The 21026-nt window shown below is 38.3% G+C and overlaps 1 protein-coding gene across 1 annotated transcript in view; it reads left to right on the top strand.

The window, feature by feature from the left end:
* The window catches only part of IBTK (inhibitor of Bruton tyrosine kinase), a 128871-nt gene extending 116162 nt beyond the window's left edge, over positions 1-12709 (top strand). The window contains exon 29 of the mRNA XM_034990792.1: positions 12616-12709. Coding sequence (XP_034846683.1) covers positions 12616-12654 — 39 coding nt within the window. The 3' untranslated portion in view covers positions 12655-12709. The remainder of the gene's footprint in view (positions 1-12615) is intronic.
* Positions 12710-21026: the final 8317 nt, after the last annotated feature.

Below are 21026 nucleotides of genomic sequence, written 5' to 3'. Positions count from 1 at the left end.
TATACAGTTGCAGCAAAAAGAATAAAATACCTAGGAATAAATTCAACCAAGGAGGTGAAAGATCTGTACACTGAGAACTATAAAATATTGATGAAAGAAGCTGAAGAAGACATAAATAAATAGATGTTCTGTACTCATGGACTGGAAGAATTAAAGTTGTTAAAATGACCATACTACCCAAAGGAATCCCTATCAAAATTCCAATGGCATTTTTCACAGAACAGTCCTCAAATGTGTATGACTCTGAATAGCAAAAGCAGTTTTGAGGGGAAAACAAAAAAGCTGCAGGCATCACATTTCTTGATTTCAAATGCTATTACAAAGCTTATAATAATCAATACAGCATGGTATTGCCATAAAAAAAGACACATAGATCAATGGGACAGAATAGAGAGCCCAGAAATAAACCCATACATATATGGTCAGTTAATTTATAACCTTACAGTAATCAAGAATATACAATGGGGAAAGGAGAGTCTCTTCAACAAATGGTGTTGGAAAAACTATCATACACCGTGTATAAAATTTAATTCAAAATGGATTAAAGACTTGAATAATACCTGAAACCATAAAACTATTAAAAGAAAAAAATAGGTGGTAAATTCTTTGACATCAGTCTTGGCAAGGATTTTTCGAATTTGACAACAAAAGCAAAGGCAACAAAACAAACAAATGGGACTACATCAAACTAAAAACTTCTGCACAGCAAAGGAAGTCACCAATAAAATGAAAAGGTAACCTACCAAATGGGAGAAAATATTTGCAAATGAGGGGCTAATATTCAAAATATATAAAGAACTCCTAAAACTCAAGAAACATATGAAAAGATGTCCAACATCACTAATCATCAGGGAAATGCAAATCAAAATCACAATGAAACATCACATCATACCTGTCAGAATGGCTAAAATAAAAAATACAAGAAATATGGTTGGCGAGGATGTGGAGAAAAAGGAAATCTTGCACACTGTTGGTGGGAATGCAAGCTGGCACAGCTACTGTGGAAAATAGTAAGGATATTCTTCAAAAAATGAAAAATAGAATTACCATATTACCATATCCAGTAATTCCACTATGGGGTATTTACCCAAAAACGAAAACACTCATTCAAAAAGACATATGCACCCCTATGTTTATTGCAACATTATTTACAATAGCCAAGATATGGAAGCAATCCAAGTGTCCATCAATAGATGGATAAAGAAGAGGTAGTATACACACACGCACACACATATATACATAAAATGGAATATTACACAGCCATAAAAAAGAATGAGATCTTGCCATTTGCAACAACATGGATGGATCTAGAGGGCATAATGCTAAGTGAAAAAAATTACAGAGAAAAATACTATATGATTTCACTCATGTGGAATTTAAGAAACAAAACAAAAAAAGATGAACAAAAAATCCCTCTTAAATATAGAGAACTGGTGGCTGCCGGTGGGGGGGAGGTGGGTTGGAGGATAGGTAAAACAGGTGAAGGGGATTAAGAGTACACTTACCGTGATGAGCACCAAGTAATGTATAGAATTGAATTATATTGTACACCCAAAATCAATATAACACTGTAGGTTACTTATACTAGAATTAAAAAAATAAAAATTTAAAAAACCTATACAATAGCAAAAAAACAAATTTAAAAATGAGCAGAAGAGCTGAATAGACATTTTTCCAAAGATACACAGATGGCCAACAGACATATGAGAGGTGCTTAACATCACTGGTCATCAGGGAAAGGCAATCAAAGCTACAAGGAGATATCACTCACACCCGTTAAAATGGCTGTTAACAACAACAAAAAAGAGAGACGCCTGGGTGGCTCAGTTGGTTAAGTGTTTGCCTTTGGCTCAGGTCATGGTCCCTGGGTCCTGGGACCGAGTCCTGCATTGGGCTCCCTGCTCAGGGGGAGCTCCTGCTTCTCCCTCTGCCTGTTGCTCCCCCTGCTTGTGCTCTCTTACACAAATAAATATTTAAAAGCAACAACAACAAAGAAATAACAAGTATTGGCAAGGCTGTGGAGTAAAGGGAACCCCTGTGCACTTGGTGGGAACATAAACTGGTATAGCCACTATGGAAAACAGTATGGAGGTTCCTCAAAAAATTAGAACTACCATATGATCCAGCAGTTACACATCAGGGTACTTTTCTAAAAAAACCACACTGAAGATATGCACCCCCTGTTTGTTGCAGCATTATTTTATAGTAGCCAAGCTATGGGAACAACCTAAGTAACCACTGATGTATGAATGGCTAAAAATTGTGATACACACATATATATACACCCACATGGAAAGAAGTGAGATCTTGCCTTTACTACAGCATGGGTGGATCTGGAGGACATTATGCTAGTGAAATAAGGAAAGGCAAATACCATATGATCTCACGTATATATGAAATCTTAAAAGATATATGTGAAATCTTAAAATATATATTTTATATAATTTGTATAATATATATTAATTATATATTATATATGTATCATACTATTATGCTAATTATATTACACTTATACTATATACTATTATATATTATATATACTATTATACTATACTGTATTATATATACTATTATATACTATACTATTACTCCTATTATTACACTATACTATTATACTATTATTATTTTTTAAGATTTTATTTATTTATTTGACAGAGAGAGACACAGTGAGAGAGGGAACACAAGCAGGGGGAGTGGGAGAGGGAGAAGGCTTCCTGCTGAGGAATGTGGGGCTTGATCTCAGGATCCTGGGATCATGACCTGAGCTGAAGGCAGACGCTTAGTGACTGAGCCACCCAGGCACCCAGGACTTCCAGTTTTAAGATGACAGAGAAAAGACATCTTCAGCCTATTGAAAATCACCTTTAAATAACAAGAAAAACAAAAAGCAAACACAAACTGCATCTTTGACCAAATCAGGAGTTATCCTGAAGACTGAATCTCAGTATAAGATGACAAAATGTGGGGCGCCTGGGTGGCTTAGTCGTTAAGCGTCTGCCTTCGGCTCAGGTCATGGTCCCAGGGTCCTGGGATCGAGCCCCGCATCGGGCTCCCTGCTCCGCGGGAAGCCTGCTTCTCCCTCTCCCACTCCCCCTGCTTGTATCTCCTCTCTCGCTGTGTCTCTCTCTGTCAAATAAATAAATAAAATCTTTAAAAAAAAAAAGATGACAAAATGTGTACAGATGCCATCAGACTTCAAGCAGAAGAATGGCCTCCAATTTTATTAATTGACTATGACTACAGAAAAGCTCTGGTTCTTTGCAGATTTTCCCCTTTAGCTGGTTCTGGTTTGACCTCTTTTGGGTCCAATACATCTATTCTGAGTTGCTCAGAATTTTCTCAGTTCTCAGAGTAGATTTGATTATCCACTTTGATGGGAGTATCAGGAATTGTGGATTAACTGAGGACTTCAGCTTTTAGTAGACTTCAGCATGGTGCTTTGCTCTGACAGCCCAAGCCAATTCAATATCAGCAGGCTGACCTCACACCAGCATCTCATCAGCTCATCAGTTCTACTAGTCACCTCCATGTCACAGCCCACAAAGCATGGCCTCACTTTCCCTGTGGTGATTTTGTGTGGTTGTGCTCCTTCAAAGCCTAGTTGGCCCAAAAGGGCCAGGACACTGTGTATAAATGAGTTCTGGAGATCTACCACACTGCACACCACCTATAACTAACACTGCTGATTTTTTACTTAAAATCTGCCAAGAGTGATCCTGTCTTGTTATCACATGTGCGCACACACACACATTACTACTACTAATAGAGGGGGAAGGAGGAAACTTTGGGAGGTGATGGATATGTCTATGACCTTGATGGTGGTGAAGGTGGTGATGGCTTCACGGGTATACACTTATTACCAAACTCATCAAGTTGTATACATTAAATATGGACAGCTTTTTACCTGTCAGTCATACCTCAGTTAAGTGGTTTAAGAAGTAGATTGAAATAAAGAAGAAACAGGTGAAAGAGCTGACAGGGATTGCATTTGAGCTGGGTCAGGGAGCAACTATTTTGGCACAAGTCTTTTTTAGCAGGGCTTGACTTCTTAGCTCTGCAAGTATATAATAATTTAAAAATTGTGAAATTAACTATAAACTGAAAAATCTATTAGATAGATGGCTTTATATAAAAAAACCAGACATAATTCTTGCTCAGTATATTGATTTATCTTGTGTTTAATCTTAAAATTTGAGACTGTAAAGCAAGTACTCTGAACTTGGTTAACATGAAAGCTCTGATTATTCAGCCAAGTTTCCTTCATAAAATAAGCCCCAATCTCAGAAAATGTACACTGTAAAGCATCTATCTTCATTTGCTATAGCTATCAAATATTTTAAGGCAAAATTTACAGTGGAAGCATTTAGATTATTTACATATATTAAATCTTGTTTCAGAGTATTTTTTTAGACTTGTTAAAGCAAAAGACTTTTGAATCCTATTGTGATGTATAAATGATACAAAGAGACAAGTAAATTGTGTATTCTGATAAATTACCAAAATATACCATAGAGATAGAGCAGTAGATAAGCATATTTGAATAAACCCTTTTCTAATAAACATTAATTACTGGGTCTTCCTATATGGACTATGAGTCAGTAAAGAAAGTAACTCTAAAGCTGAAAGTTAGCAAAGTCAGTTAAAGTTTATCAATACTTGGGGCTGGTTTTTTATTAAAGCTAAGCATTTATAAAATTGGTTTTAATTTTGTGTTCCATTTCAGCCTTAGATTCTTCTTTGGAATCATCATTTTGAGGTTTATGTTTTAAAAACTTGTGAATCTTAAAAGTGTTCCTAAATTAGAAATTAGAGTTTTACAGGTAACCATAAGTTCAAAATTCCCAATTTTTATGTTTAGTGTAATAAAAGTCTCCAAATGAGGCTCTGTCTTTCAGATTCATAGAAACAGATGGCATATTAGTTAAGAATTTTTAGTTGTGAATTGCATCAAAATCATAAGCTTAAGAATTGGAAGTGTGAGAGTTTTTTGTATTTTGTATGAACATACCTACAGTTGCTACATGGATAATGTTTAAAGATTGATAAATGTTTAAATAGAATTACACAAAGTACCTTCCTCAATTTATTTTTCTGTTTTCATTTTATTGTGAGCCAAATAAGCAAGCTTAAAAGACAGAAGGTAAGGGGCGCCTGGGTGGCTCAGTTGTTAAGCATCTGCCTTCGGCCCAGGTCATGATCCCAGGGTCCATGGATCGGGCCCTGCATCGGGCTCCCTGCTCTGTGGGAAGCCTGCTTCTCCCTCTCCCACTCCCTCTGCTTGTGTTCCCTCTCTCACTGTCTCTCTCTCAGTAAATAAAATCTTTAAAAAAAAAAAGACAGAAAGTAAAATAAAAATTAAAAAAAATCAAGTCATAAACATCAAATCAAGCTAAATTTTGCTCCACTATAGTGTATAGCTTACTTTAATGAGAGAGTCTTAAAATTCTGTGGAACAACATGTTCTGGAATATTACAAAAGTATATTTTGTATATTTTAGGACAAAGAGGAAGTAGTAATGTCTTATTTAATAAGATAGAAAATAAAAGCATCATAATTAAGTTCAGTTCATAATAACTTATACCTGACACTTAAATGTCTTAGTTTAGACTTTTGAAGTATTCTCTTGGTAGAAATTACAGATGATTCTATTAAAAATAAAGTATTGTGTTATTGTAACAATTCTTCACTTCTTGCATAATAGAGGATATAAAACATTGTCATTTTAAATTAATTTTTAGAGAAAATGAATTTATAACTATTTTATCTCCAAAGTTCTATTTGTTACCTATGTCACTGGTTTCAGTTATTTAAGGTTTCTAAAGTTTCTAAAAAAATTGTAAAGTTTCTGAAACAAATTACTAATTGCACTTATCAATAAAAAGTGAAATGGAAATAACAGTAGGCTGAAATGAAAAGATGAATTTTCTATTACCTCTCAAGAATAACATAGCAGTGACCAGTCTAATAAGTAATAAAATAGTGTATTTGACTCACTTTGCTGTCTATAGACATGGAAAACTTTTATGAAAAAGAGGCATTTAGTATGATTTTATGTTAGACGCATGTCTATAACCATGTATCTAAACCCATCACCATCAATGTCGTACTCATTACCAAGCATTTGTTTAAATAGCTACCTACTGTACAGAAGGTAGAAGAATTCAAGGACAGGGAATAGCAAGTATAATCCCTTCTATCTAGGGACTGACATTTGGGCTGATAATGTAATATCGTATGTTTCTAAGAGCCTGTAAGGAGAGATAGGTTAAAAAGTACCAGAATTAAAGGTAGTGACTGAGATTAAAGAAAATAAATTTATTCTTTGGTTGTCTGTATTTTAAACAATTATTTTGCATTGGTTAGATAGAGCCCCCAACATGACCTTATCTTGAAGTTTTCAGACTAGTACACCATTCAAGGCGAAAAGTCACAGGCTCATCAGGAAGGAGATTTATGATCTCCTAATACCATTTGCCTTCAGAGTTGTTGGTGCAAACTTGCTACTCCTCTGGGGTTTTCTTCATAAATCCAAAGCATATATATTTCATTAAGTTTGCCACAGGATTATTATTTTCATTGGTAAGATGCTATAATGCCATATCAATAAACAATCTGTGGAGTTTTTGTGAAGTTATATTAGAATTAGTTTACAGAAATATCAAGCATTTTAAAATAGGGCAGAATGTATGTTCAGTGTGGGCTCCCTAAAATGTTTCTATGGAATATTAATTCTGAGTGGTTTGAATAATGCTATATATTTCTTAAAAGACCTATGGTAAAGTTAATTTGGGAAATGCTGGGTTGAAGACTATAGGATGCCTCGGAACCTTTAATCTGTGATTATGCAATGCAGACTCTCAAGGAGGGACTTTTTCAACATGCTTTATTTTTAAATTTACACTAAATTCATTTAACCAATGACTCTTTTTTTTTTTTTTTTTTAGCAATATCCCTAAGGGTTTGGAGTTCCATGGAAAATATTCTGGATTATACTGGCATCCAAGTTAGATATAAGCTGTTTTGTTTTTCTTTTTAAGTAGGCTCCATGCCCAGTGTGGAGTCCAGTGTGGGGCTTAAATTCAAGACTGGAGCTAAGATCAAGAGTCGGGATGCTTAACCGACTGAGCCCAACCCAGGCACCCCAAAGTTTGTTATAAAGCTCTGGAATTAGACAAACTATCAAGTCACTTTACCTCTCTGAGCCCTGAGTTCTCACCTATTCATTAAGAATAAAAATTTCTACTTAATGAGAGTATTAGAGATTGGTAGTTCATGTAAAGAACATAATTATAAGCACAAATAAAAAATGCTTACTTATCAAAACAACATTAATTGAAGCAGAGTCCACAAATGCAGCTACTGTAATTCCTCAGCAGAATATACAAAGCCTAGAAAAACTGAGCAGTATGTCACCAAAGATAACTATTAAACAATAGGAAAAAATTGAACTATTTTATATTAAATATACATTTTACTTTGGTGATTCATAATTCAATCTCATACTGGTTTACTCTTAAACTATTTTCACATAATTTTATTTAATTTTCATAAAAATGACTGATACTATGTCTATTTTTACATTTAATTTTACAAATGAGAAAACTAAAGTAATAACTTTCCAAGCTCTAACAGCTAATCTGTGGAACCTGTTTTGAAACTAATCTGATTCCGAAGCCCATCCTCCATTTTTAAAATTAACATCCTCATGTAGTTAAAAACTTGAATATTAAAAGATGAAAAGTCACATCTCCTATCCCTGCCTACATCCCCCAGTTCCCACTTTAAGATGCCCCACACTTTCATAAGATTTGGTGTTTTTCCAGTTCCTTCATGTAGAATCAAGCACATACAAATATATATTCTTAGTTTATCCAAGAATAGAGTTCTCAGATAGGATGTCAAAAGCATGATTAATCAAATAAATCAACATATTTTAAAACTTTTGTGCTGTGAAAGACCCTGTTAAGAGGATGAAAGACAAGCTACAGACTATATCTAGAATAAGAAACGACATCTGAAAAATGAATTATAAAATATGCAAAAGATATAAACAGATTTTTCACCACAGAGAAGATACAGATGGCAAATAAGCACATGAAACCACATTCAATATCAGCCATTAGAAAAATGCCAATTAAAGCCACAGTGAGGAATCATCATACACCTACTACAATAGCTAAAATGAAAACTAGTGATAATGCCAATTGCTAGTGAGGGGGATGTGGAGAAACTGGGTCTCATTAGCTGGTGGACATGTAAAAGAGTACAGCCACTCTGGAAAGATAGTTTGGCAATTTCTTGTAAAACTAAACCTGCACTTAGCATATGACCCAGCAGTTGCACTCTTGGGCATTTATCCTAGAGAAGTGAAAATTTATGTTCACACAAAACCTGTATACAAATATTCATAGTAACTTTAATTATAACAGCAAAATACTGGAATCAACTTAAATCTTCAACCCAAATCTCCTACATTGTGGGGGAAGAGTTCTCAGTCTTTGTGCCAGCATTTTACTCAGTTACCTGCAGAACTGTGTAACTTGTCTCCAAGATGGCAGCAACAATCCCTACTTACCCTGCATTCACCTGAACAAACTTGTACAATGCAATACTATCATAAAAAGGAATGAACTGTCGATACAAGCAACAGCCTGGATAGACTTCAAGGGTCTTAGGGTTAGTGAAAAAAATCAATCTTGAAAGATTACATACTATAAGATTTCACTTATGGAACATTCTCAAAATGAGAAAAATATATAGATGGAGAACAAATTAGTGGTTGGCAAGGGACAGAGACTAGAGGTGAGGAGGGTGTAGTTGGGAGAGGGTGGGCAAGGATACAAGGAGACAGCGTGAAGGAGTTCTCTTGTGGTGATGAAATAGTTCTGTATCTTGATTGTGGTGGTTGTCACACAAATCTATACATGGCATAAAATTGCATAGAACTATATAAGCACACAAATGAATCAATTGAAGATGATGTAAAGATCTTTTGTTAGCAATAATATACTAATGTCAATCTCCTGGTTTTGATAGTGTACAATATATTGTCCAATAATCATGATATCATACCATAGCTATACTTTTGATACCAGCATTTTGTGAAGTTGGTTGAAGGCTACCTGGGACTCTTTGTACCATTTTTGCAACTTCCTGTAAGTCTATCATTATTTCAAAATGCAAGTAAAAAAAAAAAAAAGTGCCTGTGGGATGGGAGGGATTGTTGCCACCATTGTGGAGACAAGTTACACAGTCCTCCAGGTGAGTGAGTAAATAGTGAGAAACTGAGAACTTGGGCTCTAGGAGCCAGCAAACAAAAATCATGATTTTGGATGATCTGTCCCTATTTGGTTGAAAGGACAGGAGGCAGGAGCCGTGGGTTGGTGAGAACCATCAGGGCTCAATCTCCATTCCTTCAGGTTCAGGATGTAGCGCCTGACTTTGAGGGTAAAGAGTCTACCAGACAGGGCAACTAACAGGCAAAAATTAAAGAGAAACCTAGGCAGAGACCCAATTCTGAAAATGAGGCCAAATTGGAGAAAGCACTGGGCAACCTGGGGATTAGGCAGACTTGCAGAGTTTTGGCAACAGGGGGCATCTGAGTCTGTGGGTCCTGTGCTGGCGGTGTGACTCTCACCAAATCCTACAGTGCTGGGTTCAGAGGCAGGTAAAGTGCACAGACCGTTGAAAGACTTCTGGAACTGGGACAGCCCCAAGCTCCCATGGGACATCATAGCGAGGAGCTAGAGAATGTGGACAGTGGAAATCAAGCAAAGGTCAGAGCATAAAGAGAAAATAGGCACTTTCCTTTTCTAAGGACTCCTCTAAGTTTTACCTCCTTTCCTTTACCATTGCATTTCTTGCACATGTTTTTAATTAGGAAATGACTGCAAAGTACTATACTTCTTTTTATAGAACTAAAATACTGATTAACAAGGATTGTTAAGGTTATACTTAGACGGAACCAAACCACCTATGGTGACGGAAGTCATTCTATTTCTTTGCGGGGGGTGGTGGTGGTAGTTCTGAATGGCAATGTGCTTTCTGGACACTGTCCTTGCTTTTTTCTTTGAACAGAAGGAAGACCTTTTAAAATAATCTCAGTGTAATCCCCCCCCCGCAAAAGCCATCAATACATTTAATTATTTGGGCTTAAAATTTTCCCTGACCAAATAGCTCTCTTGTTCACTTTGCAAGATAGACAAAAAAGGCAAGTTACTTTCTCTTTTTTTCTATCCCTGCACCCAGTATAACGGGAGTAGATTAATAGGTTGAGTTCTTGTTCCCATTGTGAATGGTCATGTGAGTAAATGGTGACTGTCTTAATCGGAGTCTCTCTGCCTTTCCACCCCTTCCTTGAGAAGAAGAACTAACTCCATCTCTTTATGCCCATAGACAGCTGTAACTCAATCCCCTAGCTGAATGTTAGAAATGTTGAGTACTGGGCACACACTTCAAGTGCTTTCTTAGGACCTAATTTGACTTCTAAAGATATTCAGAATGCCTGGGATTTACAAAGAGTACATTTTAAAAAGTCAATTTGATAGTCAATTATTCTATACTGGTTACTGAATAGAGTGCCTCAAAATCTTGGATTAGTGCAGGAGACTACTGAAATGCATGCTCTCCATTAAACAGAACATATGGAGAAAAACCCTGAAGCAATTGTGAATAACAGTTTTGGTGATAAAATCACTTAATTGCCCTTATGACTTAAATTTGGCATTTACTTCATGCAGATTTTTCTATCAGACTATAATTCCACGTGGTACCAAACATCCCCATTGCTATATTTTAACGAAGACAGTAGTGGCTCTAATGGCCGGGATTTCAGTTACCAGAAGTTTCATACACTAACGAGAAGAGGATTCTGAATTTCGTTTCACATATTGAATAAATGTGCTGCATGAAAGCATGAAGTGATACTTCAGCAGGAAGCCAAGTGCAAAGATGTTTGACCCCAGTGCCTGACGGTACTACAGCCCGCTTGCTGGCATACCATGGCCTTCCCTGCTTACGACTGTAATCTCCTAGTAAGAATCTGGTTAACACCTGTTCCTTATCTCAATGGGTTGCCATCAAAGTTAATTTTTTAAAAAACACGAAGCTCTTTGAGCTTCTCTAACACAAATGGGAATTACCTTTCATTTTCTGTTCTAAAATAGACTATTCTTAGGGAAGCAGAACATGGAATTCTGGGCCCAGGCACTAGGGAATGGCTCACAGTCCCCCTTACACATTGTCAGTGGCCATGAGGTTACCCTGATTACTCTGTAGTAAGCACAGCCCAGCCTTGACCACGAACACTGGAAACCCTGAAGGAACAGCCAGTACTATAAACTGCTGTAAGAACCAAAACTATTTCCTATGTCAATAGAGAGATCTGCAAATATTTTTTAGTAGAAAAGGAATATGCCTAAGTTGTACCTAGTTTTATATTTGACTCTGAGCCTTAGTTTCATGACTCTTGCCTGTAAAGCATCTTGTGATACTTTCAAAAAAAGATTTAAGTGACTGAATATGTATTGCCAAGCTCTGCTTATCACTGCATGTTTTAATCAAAGAGGAAGTATGGATTCTGTGTACATTCTGAAAGTCAATAGGGGATTGATCAAACTTTGTTCTGAGCACTGAGTAAAGATTTAAGTAAGAAGCAGGAGTGAACTGGCCTTCATTAACATACCTTCATTGAGGTAACTTTTCCTTTGGGCTGACTCCACCCAGAAGGCATTTATAATTAGCAGTCCAGTTTGTAGGACAGAGCCAGTTTAGGACGTTTTGGCTTGATAATATAGCAATATCATCTTGCCACCATAGAGGTGGTTACATTCTAAGATGACTGCAATTGATTTTGTGAGTTCACAGATCTTTCATCACAAAGTAATATGGTGATACAAAACAGTAACTTGCATTCAACAAGTACTGACATCCACTAGGATGTCAATAATGGACTGACTTCTTATACTCCTGATGGCAAGCCCCACATCAAGAAATGTGTTAGGGGACCGGGTGTTTCAGCAATACTTGATATGGATGAAAAACATGGTAGAACCCCAGGAAGGCTAAAGCTCTTAGCTGTGGTAGTGAGTACTGCAGGTGGTTTTCCTTGAGTTAATTAAGGCTAGAAGCACTGATGATATGGCTTAAGGACATTCTCACACTTGAAGTAATGTATGACATCAGGCTTAAGTTAAGGACTTCCTATGAAGAACCACTTTTTCCCCAGTGCCTTTATGCACATTCCTTGAAATGTCAAGTGGAAGCTTTCAGCCACATTAACTATTTGAGCAATGCAATGTCACAACGCATGGTGGCCGCAAGATTTTTGGTCAAATGCCTTGATAGAAAACCCTGGAAACAAGAGACAGCAACCCAGGTAGTTTGGACTCTCTAAGGAAGCACTCAGAGGATTTACCGCCTTGGGCATTCTACAGTCAAAGACTTTTCCTAGTTCTTCGTGAACCATTGTTGGTTTAGGGCTGCTGGTATCCTGCCTGTCTGCTCAGCTTGAGAGAGGGCCATTTAGAAACCTGCTCTTTCTGAGCCACCCTGAGGGGAGGGAGAAGGTTACTGAGACAAAACAAGGCTTACCAACCCTTTTTTTACACTTACAGACATTTGTGAGCACTGCTACGCATTGGGCAGGATCCTAGGCATCTTTACTGGCCCCCTTGCAAGAGCATCCAGTTCCTCGGCTAACTCATTCCAGATGAGGGGAAGAAGTATGGTAAGCAGTAGCATCATCATCATGCAAAACCAAGACATATGGGAAAAGTTAAAGATGTGGTGTTCTTGTGACCGTGTGTTACGATCATCAGTGATGTGAGCAAGTCTCCACGAACAGCAAAGAACATTTGTGTTTGGGCTTCAAACTGGAACTCTTCCTGAGTTCTGCTTAAAGTGGGTTTTTAATTTCTTGAAATAGTTTTGGAATCTACAGTTGAGATCAGGATAGTCACATTCATATGTTGATTTTGCCTTTAAATTGCATCAAGAAATATTGAACGGTTCAAAAACTTGCTTCAATATTCAAGCATGGGATAGGATGGACTCAATCAGACAATGTAAGCTTTCCCATTGGATATTGAATCACGCGTGTGTGCTGCATGTTTTCTGTTGGGTTTCTAGGTGTGTAGGGCCCATCAGCTTATTTACACTACAGCATAGAGAGCAGCAGGGTAAACTTGTGGTTGCCTTGGATCCAGTAAAGCTGCGATTCTGTGGGAACATTTATAATACCACGTTTTTGGTCTCTCTTCTAAAGAGCGACTGAGGGAACCGATGATCCTGCTGGAGCCTTTGCATGAGTCATTCAGTGCCACTGTTTGTGAGTTATTGGCAGGCACCAGCACCCTCTCCTTCTTCTTCTGCCATCCTGGGAAGCTCATCTTTATCACTTCCATGCATTCCTTCTTCTGTTCTGAAATTCTTGAGAGAGAGAAGTAGGGCTGTGCGTGAGGGCGGCTGTGTCCGCGCACGTGGGCCTGCGCACGGGGAGAGGAAGGTGGAAGAACGGCTGATTTAGAAGTTTCAAATTCCCTTCCATTTTATAGGGGTGGGGGTTGCATGTTATTTCCAAGGCAGACATCCTATGAGAAACAGATTTCATCAGAGAGTCTGAAATGACAGGAATGGTTTAAATTTAGCATTGGGGAGGGAAGGCTGCCTCTAGGTAATGTACATTTAAAATGATTCCAAATGTTTTATCTGATGCCAGCCGTGCAGCCTTCTGGATAAATCATTTCACATCATATACTTCACAGCCCTTAGTGCAGATGTATCGCTCAGCCATGAAGATCCCTAACCGAAGCGAGCAGCCACCACAGCGCTGCCACCTCACAAGGAGCTCCCCCCCCCCATCACATTTTCAGCACCAGCACCTCGTCCCACCAGCTTCAGTGACCGGGCTCAGCGGGAGGCAGACCAGTAAATTCTGCCCACTGAGACTGCGTTTCCCTGGGTACACTAGCCATTCACTCCTATTTCTTTTCCTTGGGACCCTGTGAATCATCTTTTGCACCGTCTCTTACGTTGTGTGACTCATTTCAGGCTATTTTCTGCTCAGCTTCAGCCGAGAGGCTCATTTCTGGAGAGGGCCCTTCCTCATCTGTTAAATGTCATGAATCACAACACTGCACTTCATAGAAACCCCACGCTCGCTTTAGCGGAGATGAGTGTAAACAATAAGAGCAGCCTAGCAAAGAAGTTGCCTTCATGTGGGTGAAGCCCATGCTTCTCCCAGTCTTATTTTAAGACCATAATTTGCATATTGCTTTTCAGCGATGATCATATTGGCTTTTGTAATTTGTTGCCTTTGCTTTTATCAGGAGGCATATATGTATCAAACGTACTGTTGCAATCAACATCCCTGTGTTTTCAGAATAAAAGTGGCTGGTGGTCATTTCCACTTCCTAGTGGCCTCCTTCCCTCCTCCTCTTCCATTTTCCTTTTCTCCTTGTACATTTTGGAGCAAAAAAAAAAAAAAAAAATTTCTCCTTCCATGCCCTAATTGATGACAAAGCAGTTTTTCCAGAGGAAGCATTACTAGTTTAATCAGAAAAATAAGAGTCTGTCCAGTATACCTATAATTGATGAACTTTATGTTCTATGGAGATTCAAGAATCTTCTGGCATGTTGTGTCTCTTAATATTACAGAAGCTAATAAAAATCACTGCTTCCACCGAAGCACCAGGGAGAAGGTGCAGAATGTCTGGTGTCTGGTTCAGGTGCTTGGGGCAGGCTTGGCCAACCTCACTCAGCTGAGATTCCTGATAGCTGGCTGTGGCCCGGGGGCAAATGTTGAATTTTCTCTGCAGAACAAAGGAAATCTTTTCCCTATTGTTTTATTTAATTGCTTTCATTTTTTAGGGCAAATTTTCAGTTTATACAAGGGTAAGACTCAGCTTTTCCAGGATTAGGGAACAGACTGTAAAATATTTTGCTGGGTCAGGACACAAAATACTTCACCCTGAGACGAGCTCAGGGTCTTGCTTGACGCTCAAATGCCTCGAAAGTTTAGGTTCTGAAGAAAACGTGCCAGGAAATGGTTGCATCTATGCCAGACAGTTACCTAGTGAGCAAAGAGGTCCTGTGTAATCTAAGCAAGGTTGTGATGAATGGAGAGTGCTGCTGCTGACACGGTGTCCTCACCCACCCAGCCCCCCCATCCTCCCACCGCCCCCCCCCAGGGGCGTGCAGCCACTCCCACAGCTGCAGCCCAGAGAGCCCAAGGCACGGCATGCTTTTGCTATGTGTTTTAAATTAGCTTAGTCAAGCTATAAATATTTTTGGTAATTTCTAAAAAAACGAAATGTTTCTGTCTAAGCCAGAAGACTGGGTTGTGCAATACAAATTAACTTCTTATGGAGGTGGGTCTGGAGAACAGAAGGGAAGTGTGGTTCTCACCGTGGCTGTTCCAATGGGGTTGCAGGTAATTGGTCAAATTTGCTCTGAGGATTTCTCAGTTACCTCAGAAATTCAAATTCCTGCCTGTGGACTCTGCTAACATCCATCACATGACAACACCAGGCTCGTGTATGTGTCCCCGTCTCTTGATGCATACCTCCTCATGAACTGCCTCTAAGTGGACTGGTTTTCCCTGACTTTCCCTAATTAGAATAATTTCTGTCTTCCTTTCTGTGGGGGAATCTCTGTTTCCCCTGTCAATACCGACGGAAACCCTCTTATCCCAGGAACTTTGTCTGAAGAAATTTAAACAGCTTTTAATCACTTATGATCACCTCTTCTCTTTTGATTCTATAAGTAACACTGATTATATATACAGCAGACTCTGCATTCACTGGAGATTCTGATGGTCCTTGGAACAGGAAAATGACCCAAATAGCATACTGTATTAGAATGATGATAATGTTTGAGAGGGTGGATATGAGATGACATACACATAGATCTTTCTTCTCCTCCTCTCTTCCTCTTTCCCTCTCCTCCATCTATTGCTTCATAGCTTGAAAGAGACGAGGAAATGCTAGGTAAAGCTGGAGTTCTTAAGATGGACAAACGTAGGCTGGAAGACTGACTAGGGTGAGGCTGAGATTTTTCAGACTTTGGAACTAGTCTGGGTATCTTAACTGGAGCTCTGGTCAACCAGACTGCTGTGGGGCTATCCAGAAAATAGTGCTGGCACTAGGGTGTGTGGGAGGGATACAAAAAGAAAAGACTTAAAAGAAACTTATAAAATGTACCATACTCCAGATCATCAAATCTTTATCATCATTTGGGGTTGTGTCTTGTGAGGGGTACCATCCAGCAATAGTTTCACACAATACTCTTTTGGTTCTAATGACTGGAGGAGGCACAGAGTAGCAAGAATTGGATCATAGAGGTGGCATTGGGTATGAAAGTCAGATTAAATAAGATGGTGAAATGTAGACAGCTTGAGCTGATGGCTGGAGGGGAAGGGGAAGGCCTGGTCTAGGATGACATTCAGGCTTTGCCCATGGGAGACAGGGTGAATGAGGAATGTTGGTCAAAGTGCAGCAACAAAACCTCTTGAGGTTTTCAATTCTCTTGGACCACTGAAGACACTGTAGAGTTAACATGGCCAAATTAGAACTCTTAATTTACAATCCTCATCCCCAACCCTATTTCTTAACCATTTTTCTGTTGAAGTCAATGGCATCCATCATCCACGCAAAAGAAAAACCTCAGGGAAATTCTTGTGTTTTTTGCTATTACCCCAACTGTTAATCTACTTCCAAAATGTATCCCAAAGGCATTCCTTTCTTTGTACTACTTGACTACACAAAATAGAAGGTTAACTCCATGAGTGTTTTAATGGCATAATCACATTTTTTCTCTTCTTTTAAAACAAAAATAGGAAACTAACATCAAAGTGTGGGATTATGAGGCCTTGGGGCTCCCAGTGCATCACGATGTCTTATACCCTCTTCTTTTCCAATTCCACACCCTTGTTCAGTCACCAGGGTCCTGTCTTATGTATGTGAGATCTCTCCTTGACAGGGAGAAAGAAGACAAAATGATATTGTGTAACTTTGGGCTGGGTGTAAGTTTTTTTCCAATCTATTATGATAGGGTTTAAATTTTCATGTCTGTATTTTATGAGCTTCTAGAGGAGTTTCTCTTTCCCTCTTTTCCTCTCTCCACTCCTGTCTCCACTTGGCGCAAATTCTTCCTTCTTGAGCCCTTTTGAGCCTTGAATAAGGAGACCCTCCATGCACAAATCCTATGGTACTTCTATGGTTATCTATCTGGGGATAGTTCTGCCAGAAAGACAAGATTGACTAACTCTCCCATCTTTGGGGATATCACACAAAGGGTCAGAGCCATACTTTTTCCCTTCTTGACTATAGTAAAATTTTGTTAAGATTTTTTTTTATTTCGACGTATCTATAATTTTAAAAATTCTCTTGATAAGAACTCAACACATTTCATCTATTTAATTGTAATTTCAATTCTAATGAACATGAAGACTGTTTTCTAAGATGACCCTACCTCAGGTAAATGAAGCCAAAATGATTTCTAGTCAGTTGTGCTATTAACTTTTCACCAAGTAGATTAGCAATCAAGAATTTTTAAATAATATGACTGTAAACTACTCCATTTCTGAGCAATCCACGAGCTTTCAAAGGATTCCTAAAAAATATATATATTTTTAAAAAGGCAAATATGTGAAGTGTTAAAAAAAATAAGGCAGCTTTACAAAATTAACCTAGCTTCTGTGTAGATGCCCAGGCTTCAACTCTTGCTCTTTATTCATTCAATTAATAAATTCACACTTCCATTTTTTCTGAGTTCAAGATAATTTGAAGACACTTGTTCTGTATTTATTTAATGCTAAACTTAACTGTAATCTTTGATGTGTACTTTTTGACAGAAAATTATATTAAAAATCTATTCATCACTTTATAGGCAGTTATCTCTTTGAGTCACTATTAAGGTTTATACACAAAAAGATTCTGCTTTTAGTTATAAAACTTATTCAGCCTAAAATTCTTTTTAGGACACAAAGAAACAGGAAGTTCTATATGATAGAAGTACAAACTCACCTAAACCCAGTCATTCACATCATTTACTATAGCTAGTAACAAAAACTGGTAAAGTTAAGATCAGACCTATATCCAAAGGCCATCTGGGCCAATCTTACCCTTGTATCTCAAGCAAAACATAACCAATAGAATTAATCATATTTCTTTCCAAACCTCTCCATTGACATATTGTTATAAAAATCAAGGCACAATAATAGAGAATCAGCAGTCCCTTCAGGATAGTTTAAAATGTAGAATACAAAAATTTTGTACAGGAAAGTTGCAGGGCTATGTAAAGGATTAAGAATAAGGGACATATATCTCAATGCAATTGGCCTAAGTTCAACATAGATGAGGAGGAAATGGACTAATTAGCCTATAGAATTCTTTTGCATACCTCTCCCACATTTATTGATTCAGGAAACTTAGATTTAAGGCACCCTGTATATGGCATTACCATATCCAAAGGAATCAGATCAGAAGTAGGTCTGTGAAAAATTTGGGCAAGCGGCACATGTAGGGTTCATTTTGGGGGATCTTTTAAGAAAAATGTTTCCTGTCTTTCTGAGACCACTGAGAAAGCTACTATAAATCCTGTTTCTCATTTTGGAAGGCATGATTTATGGATGTAAAGTCTGGAAACACTGCAGCCATTTTGTCAACATGAGGATAATGCTAATAACATGGAAGGCAGAACAGAGAATTGGAAAGAAACTGGTTCCCTGATGATATCATTAAGCCCTGAAGACTACCTTGCCTCAGGACTTTTCATTCATGTGATCCAATGAGGCCCTCCCCCCCACCTTTATTACTTTTAGGACAAAGTTTGATTTTTGGTTATTTGTGGTATGAATCCGAACTGATGACCCCTGAGTCATTAGCACATAACTAGTATGTAAGTCCAGGGAGAAAATGTACAGAGGAAAGATCGAATCTTGGGGCATTCTAACCTTAGAGATTGGGCCAAGAAAAGGAACATAAAAGACAGAGAAGAAACTGGTAGAAGGTTGAAAGAGAATGAGGAAAGTGTGGGGTCACTGAGAAAAGAAAAAGAAAAGTGCTTGATGGATGAGGGAGTGGTCACCTCTTTGAGAGCTCCTAGCAATCTGGGTAACATGAGGGCAGATACGTGACCCTTGGAAACGGTATCACGCAGCTTGTCAGTGGCCCCAGCAGGATGAGTCAGTGGAGGGTAGAGCGACACCCCCAGAGGGAAAGGGGGTGAGGGCGTGAAGATAGTGAATGGGTTCATGTTTCACGGGGTTTTGCTGTGAAGAGGAGCAGAGCATGGAGTCAGAAACAGAAGGTGCTGTGGGATTAGGACAGTTCATCTTAGCTGCTATTGTCATTTGTTGTTTGAGAATGTGAAACACGAGCTTGTCCATGTGCCGATGGAAGGACCCAGAGGAGAAGAAGAAAAGAGGCTGCAGGAAAGAAGAAAGAATGGCAGAAGCGATTCCTTATAAAGGGGAAGGCGCTGGGTGCCAGGAGCAAGGGGAGATGCTTCATAGGAGCGGCAACACTTCTTTCCTTGTCAAAGAGGGGTGCACAGGACATGAGTATGGATAAAAGCAGATGTGTGGATTTGTGCTCAGAAGATGGAGAAGCCCCTGTTGGATTTTCTGGGTTGAGTATGAATGACATCATCTGTCAGAACATAGGGAAACAGTGTCGCCTAATATGTAGTCTTTACTTCTCAGCAGGCAAAAATTTTGTTAGGCTCTTGGAAAATGACCTTTTACGTTCCTGAAGTTGCAAAACTCTTCATAGTGAATTTCTTATCTATCAAATTAAAGGGATGCTTTATAATTGTCTTGAAAGCTTGCTGTGTATAAATGGGATTGGAGGGGATGATGGAGAGGCGTTTCTTTTACTATCAGTTTAAGGTTTGGGCAACTAGATTCAGATACTCTTAAAGCTGGTTTTTATAAAAAGGAAATTTAAAACTTTCCACTTAAAATATTTACAAGCCAATGACATATATATTATTTCCTCTCCAACATGGAGTACTTATTTGCCAAAGTCAAGTTAGCTCACATCTGTGGTCTTTGTTGACACAGTCCTAGCCTTTTCTTTTTTCTTTAAATTTCCTCTAGTTCTCTGGTATTGTGAAAATTTGGGAATGTAATTTATAACACTTGTCCAAAAATATAAGTAAAATGTATATTCTTAAGAGCCTAGATGAAGAAGAAAATATATTCCATTTCTCTGGACAGTTTTATAATAAGATCAAGTTGAGAAACTGATGTTTCAAGATGATTAGCTATGACTTCTAGTTATAAGTGAGAGGTTCCTATTACATCTTAATTATAAGTTTTAGCTAACAAAATAATTTAAGCTAATTAGACTATTATAAAGACCATGTGGAGGAGGAAAGAGTGTGGGTTATTGTTTTGTGAACACCCTGTTAGGCTTGTCCTATTTTAGGCAGTGTAAATGACTTAATTTGCATAAAGCCACTTAGGGGACTTGAAATCCAACATCTTTTGTATGGAGTCTCTCTAGAGACTCTCTTTGTATTTCTGAAGAGCCAGTGCACCCATCACATCCACCTGCAGATTTCAAATTCTGATGACTCATGGCTGAGAACAAGCACGAGTTTCATTCAGGCAGAGTCAAATCCAGGTCAGTCTCACTGCCTATGAATCAAAGACCTTTGGGGGCAGAGTTGAAAATATAAGCCTTAGTAGTTAAGCTGTTCAAAACATATGGCCCAGGAGAGAATAAACCCACACAGTTCACAAAACACAGTCATTAGGCCAGTTCTAGGCTTGGTGAAAGGGCATCAGTTAAAACTACCATACAGGTATTTTGTTAGATTTCGATCATGGTCTCTCTAGCTATCAATGTATAACTATTTGAATTTCAAACTATAGAAATGAGTTAATATATGAGTTTTAACTTAGATATATAAGTGCATATGTTGGGTGTGTGTGTGTGTATGTATTAGGAGTGCTTCTGATGAAGGGACTTTAGTGAATGGTAGTGGGTGTGACAGGTGAGGTCCAATAGCTGTGATTGCA

Source organism: Mirounga leonina, unplaced genomic scaffold (assembly GCF_011800145.1).
Source record: "Mirounga leonina isolate KUSES-001 unplaced genomic scaffold, KU_Mleo_1.0 Mir_53, whole genome shotgun sequence".
In the NCBI taxonomy this organism is placed as follows: domain Eukaryota; kingdom Metazoa; phylum Chordata; class Mammalia; order Carnivora; family Phocidae; genus Mirounga; species Mirounga leonina.
The sequence above is the reverse complement of the archived record's forward strand: the minus strand, read 5'-3'. Positions and strand labels throughout refer to the sequence as shown.